This window comes from Pteropus alecto, unplaced genomic scaffold (genome assembly GCF_000325575.1).
Source record: "Pteropus alecto unplaced genomic scaffold, ASM32557v1 scaffold123, whole genome shotgun sequence".
Classification (NCBI taxonomy): domain Eukaryota; kingdom Metazoa; phylum Chordata; class Mammalia; order Chiroptera; family Pteropodidae; genus Pteropus; species Pteropus alecto.
In genome coordinates, this window is record NW_006433950.1 from 8061496 (window position 1) to 8067457 (window position 5962).

The 5962-nt window shown below is 40.7% G+C and overlaps 1 protein-coding gene across 1 annotated transcript in view; it reads right to left on the minus strand.

Moving 5' to 3' along the window:
- CSNK2A2 (casein kinase 2 alpha 2) overlaps positions 1–5962 on the minus strand; it is a 47484-nt gene that overhangs the window by 28183 nt on the left and 13339 nt on the right. The window contains exon 4 of the mRNA XM_006908801.2: positions 5192–5303. Within this exon, the coding sequence (XP_006908863.2) occupies positions 5192–5303 (112 nt within the window). The remainder of the gene's footprint in view (positions 1–5191; positions 5304–5962) is intronic.

Here is a 5962-nt window from a genome sequence, read left to right on the forward strand (position 1 = left end):
AAAAGACAACCTTTGCGATGAGATGCTTAGAAAGACAAAACTTGATAAAATCAGTAATTTATCCTACTTACTTGGAGCTGCTTTATAAAAAAACCAGCTGAGACTGATTTCAACTACTAGGGTTTAATTATGACTGAATATGCAAACTAACATCTACTAAAGGTATAAACAAGAATTATGACCCCAATAAATCCCAGCAAACATTAACAAAGTCCCATGTTAAACCTCTTTTCATTTTAAATGAATTAATAAATTCAAGACAGGGAGGACTATAGCTCAGAACTTTTAATTCTGGGTTTATTTTTATTCCACTTCCAGAGCAACAATTGCCCCACCAAGATATGAATTTCATCACCTGTGATAAATTAAAAAAAAAAAAAAGGAACAGTGGTTGCCAGGAATGTAAAGTAAGAAAGTTCAGCCTCGATGACGGCATTTATTTTATCTTGGGAGCATCTCGACTCCACTGGAACTGACTTAAATGTAAACTTCAACTGATCAATGTTATTTCTTCACAGTAACTTTTACTCTAATTGAAATTTCAAGTCTCATCTTTCCAATTACATTATTTGGAAACCTCTTTGAGGGTTAACTGTTTATTCTCAGGATTTATTTTTTTTTTCATTTAAAAAGGCAAGGCAGGGGGTGGCTTCATAGTGCAGTGGTTAGCACGTCTGCTTTACACGCAGAAGGTTCTGGGTTCGTGCCCCAGGTGCAGCCACGGACCATACCCCGGGTGCACCAGGCTCCCCTAGTGCATCGGGGTCATGCCTTGGGCTCTTTGAGGGTTAACTGTTTATTCTCAGGATTTATTTTTTTTTTCATTTAAAAAGGCAAGGCAGGGGGTGGCTTCATAGTGCAGTGGTTAGCACGTCTGCTTTACACGCAGAAGGTTCTGGGTTCGTGCCCCAGGTGCAGCCACGGACCATACCCCGGGTGCACCAGGCTCCCCTAGTGCATCGGGGTCATGCCTTGAGTGTGTGGGAGGAGACGCCCCACCTTCAGAGATCCAGTTCTTAAGGGGAAACAGTAACATCCATAGGTCAGAGGTGGAAGTGGGGGGATAGAAGTAAAGAGGGGAGATAAAAAAAACTAATTAAAAAGGCAAGGCATACAGCAGGCCTTTTGAAATTCATTGAGAATGGGACTGTCCTTTCCACTGGGGGCATACCTTGAGTGTGTGGGAGGAGACGACCCACCTTCAGAGATCCAGTTCTTAAGGGGAAACAGTAACATCCATAGGTCAGAGGTGGAAGTGGGGGGATAGAAGTAAAGAGGGGAGATAAAAAAAACTAATTAAAAAGGCAAGGCATACAGCAGGCCTTTTGAAATTCATTGAGAATGGGACTGTCCTTTCCACTATTGGTTCTGTCCCCTAAAATCATTTAATAGCATTCTGAGATGAGTATTTTTAACGCAGTTTTACAGGACACTGAGGCACAGAGTTTAAATAATTGCTCAAGATCACAGAACTTTTAAGTGCTGGAATTAACATCTGAATCTGGATTTCTCACTCCCATTTCCCACACCACACTCTCTCAGTCTCTCAGAAGACGCTATCTATCTACCTACCCATCTATCGATACCTCATTTGATTCTCCCAACAATTCTGTGAGTTAAACAAAAAAAGGGGAACCCATTTTACAGAGAAAACAGAGTCAAGTGGGTATCGATGAAGCTGTTTCTAGAACCCAAGTCTTCTGCCCTCCATTTATAGCACTTCTTGCACTATACCACCTGGTTATGAAGTTGCAGATCCTAAAATTAGACTCTAGAAACAATCTGGGGCCATGAAAATGAGTACTTTATATCAAGGTATTTTTTTCACATGATTCGGTCTCTAAAAAACTCTAACATATTAATGGGATAAAATTGTTAACCAAAAAATCTGGCGAGTGATCTTAATGAGACTTGGAGGAGCTGTATAGCTTAAAAAGTATAAAAACACTGATTATTAAAGCTTCAAACCAAGAAAGTAAAGTAACACTTATGCATTAAACATGCTGCTATGGACACAAATCAGAGCCCTGTCAGCATCAATTCAGCTCTCTGGGTATTCACCTAGTCCACACTTGAACCAGCAACCCAGCAGTCAAGTATTTCCTTTCAGAAGAATAACTCCAAAAATCACTAGAAACAAATTAATTTGACTTCTTATGACTGTTCATCAATCCTTCCAGTACATCAAGTCATATATTCAGCAAATGTCCTAACTTTGCCCCTCACATCTACCAACAATCCATGACAGGAATAGAGGGTCCTAAACCCAGTGTTTCCGCCCCTTAACCACGTGCCTCTACACAAACCGCACGCTCTCTCTGGGTCTTGCTCTTCCCTTCTATTCAGGAAATAATTTAAAGGGTACCAAGGACCCCAAGAAGGGCTAAAAGGCGTACACAGATGGTGCTCATAAAATGCTAACAGTTGTCCAAAATAGCCAAATGCTTTTATCTCTATGTACACCTAAGAAGTACTATAAAAGAACTGAAAAATTGATTTTTCAGAATCAAAAGACGAAACTTGAAGCACTAAAGTGGCTTTCTGCCCTGTTCTATTAACCCTTGCCGTTTTCCCCCTCCCTTATTTCTCTTTCCTCCTCAAAACAATTTGTCAAAAAAGATATAACCAACCACCCTACTAACTGGAAAGTTTTAAGATTTCAGCCTCAGAATTTCACTTGATAGTAAAATTTTGCTCACCAATTTCTAAATTCCTAAAACCTCGTAATAACCAATATGTTTTAGTCAATAAAATACTTAAAAATTTACTACCGATGCAAACTAAATGACATAAAAAATTCCTGTGTCCCTTCATTATCCAACCATTCTCATGTGCTAGGAAGGATTGACTGGACATGTTATTGACTAAAATGGAAAACGGTCCTGTTCTTAAAGGAATGTACCTCCTATCCTGGTTGCTATGTGCACGTTAATACCTGCAGGTGAAATACAGTAGGACTACATGAAGAGGAAGCTGTTTCTAGATTCCTCCAAATTATGAGCAGCCGGTACTCTGTTAAGGACCTAATTTCCTATGACCAAACACTCCTAATAGTAGATATTAGTCATAATTTCAACTTATCTGAATAGAGGAGCACAACTTTGGATAAAGACTCTGTTCTTCTTAAAAAATCATTTTAAATCTACTTTAATCCAGCCTGTCAGAACAATGAGAAAACTACATCAATACCATTAATAGTTTCTTACCCCATCCTTCGGATAAAACAAAATCTGAATAGAAATGCCACATGGCTTTGAAAAACAAAAAGAAGCGACCGTAGTTTTCACCAGTAGAAACCAGGTGGTTCAGGCTGCACCCCAAAAAGAACTTGAACTGAAAAGAAACACTTCATTAACTAGAACATTGAAGGGGCCTCCTGAGCCTATTCCAGAACATTGAAACTTACTCTGAGCTTGATGTGAAGACCTTACAATCCAATGTTAAAATGAGCAGTAAGAGACAGGAAGAAATAGCAAACAGGAGTTCTGGCTGAGAGTCATTTCAACGTAGTGATGTGAAATGAGTTTCTTTGTGCTTAGGTTTCTCATAGGTAAAAATAACCTTCAGCTACCAAACTAAGTGCCCTAAACACGTCCTGCAAATCTTTACAGCAGGGGAAAAACCATCCAGCACCAACGCCGCGAAGTTTTATAAAAGGATACCTAAAGAGCAGTGTGATGCTTTCCTAAATGAACGTACTGTTACTTATGCATACACCTAAAAGCTGTTCCTTTCAAAAGATGACACAGGGAGGTGCGCTTATTCTAAACATTTTTAGACACATTTCTGGGTTGCTTTAGAGTAAGCGGTTCATTCTTCTGAACACACAGCAGCGCAACATGGATATTCCTAACTTCAATTTATGCCTTGCTTTTTACTAGTAAAGATTTTAAGCAGCTTATATTAAAAACGTTTATGCATATAAGAAAAAATTGTATGGTTTCCCCAGGTGACCCTTCTGAAACATTTCTTTAAATATTTGTGCTAAAAAAAAAACACACACAAAAAAACACGTGACTCTGTAGGTACAATTCACATCTAGGGAAGAGGGGAGTCAAACTCCAAATCTTCAATTCATCGATTTCTTACTTCTCATCCCAGTGTTTCTAACAGCGCAAATAACTGCTTTTTTCTCTCTACTGCATTGTCTCTTCGTCGCTAGGCTAGGATGGTAGAAATCTCTGAAAGGCGATTTCAAGATATTATAAGCTTGACCCCTCATATCAAACAGAGACACAGCTGCCCTAACTCCATCCTTCAAACACATAAACAGTTTTTCAATGCTACATTCTACATATCCACAGAGCCTCTGCAAAATGGTCACACTGGTAATGTTGTATCTGTAAAAGTGCTTAGACTAGTTACTTTTTGGTCTTCTCGATATTTCACTAAATTACATGCACACACATTAAATGATCAGGCAATGCTGAGGACCTCACAGATTCTACAAGTTACTTTTTAGCATAAACTATTAAAGCTACAGTTACTTGAAGAGAAATCAGCCAACTCTTCATGCTCATTAAGACCATGTCTTCATCCAAGAGATGACAAAAAGTCAAACTTAGGCTGCTTAACCAAACAATAAGACCGTTCGTTTCTTATTATTTTAGCAATTTAAGTGTACTCATCTACTGCTGCCAACTTCACTTTTACTAGCTGATAAGGAACAATGAATGTTCCGGCACTACTGGCTCCCTACACTCACCCCACCTGAAACTTTTATTACCAAAAAAGGAACAAGTGATGATCCCCTGAGGTTTCCCTCCACTCAGGCTTCCACCTTTTCCAACTTTCTTTCTGGGATAACACAGAGCACCAAGAATAACCAATGAACTAGTGCTCAAGAAGCCCTTGGGATGACGGGATCTTCATGAAAAGGCTTTTCTTTTTTTCAGAATACCTATTTATTTTGCAGCAAATGGAGGCCCTTTGGAATTTTCGCTTTGAGAACTCATAATTACATTTCAAAACAAGAATGTTCCTGCGCCATCACATTTCGATTTGAAACAGGTCTGCATATTTTCTTGAAAGTTCACAGGAAAATGGAGTGGGAGGAGTAGCAAGGGGACATGAGACATAAGATATGGAAAATGAAAGCATGGACTGCCTCATTCTAGAATGTGGCTGGAGTAGTTTGTATCCTTTTCACCTGAGGGAGTAAAAAATTTAATGCCACTCATAAGACACTCACCTTGAGAATTTTTACAACCACTCTCTCATTGTTGGTGATGTTAATGGCCTCAAATACTTCACTATACTTTCCCCGACCAAGTTTTCGAACCAGTTGGTAATCATCTTGATTACTGTGAAAGGCAAGAGGGAAACATAAAAGTCAGGACTTGGGATTAACCAAGCCTGTGCCCAGTACACACCCCCACCCAGCTCCTTCCATTAATCAAGCACTTGGAAGTGTCTATACATCACGCCACAAGTCATTCCCTAAATGAAAGCCACAACATAAACTTGGCTCCCTTCACTCTGCAGAGCTCCTAACCTAATTGGTCTCTCATAACTTGGGGACATGAGGTAGGAAGGCACAGCTCTGAGCCAATGTAGATGGGTGAGCAAAGCATCCATCCTCGAGGATCAGAGGGCGCCCCTCAGCCCGGGGCGCCACAGCAACAGCCTCATATTTCACACGCCAGCTCTGAGAATCTGGACGTCTTTTAAAAATTTCCTCCCACCCAGCCTCATTTCAAAAAACTAAAAAGGCAGAGAATTTTAATAGCTCAAGAAGACAGCTGTTGACTCCCCACCCCAATAAAAACCCAAAAGTGTGAGGAGGGAGGGTTGCTCCCTCCCTTCCACCAGGCCCTGGTCCCTGGACCTTACACTTCCCCCCAGAAAGAAAGCATTCCTTGGGGGTACGGGAGAGAGAGGGGGCCGCACGGCGAGGAGGGAAGGGACGGAAGGGAGGAGAGGGCGACGAACACAGGGCTGCCTCCCACCCCGGATCCGGGGC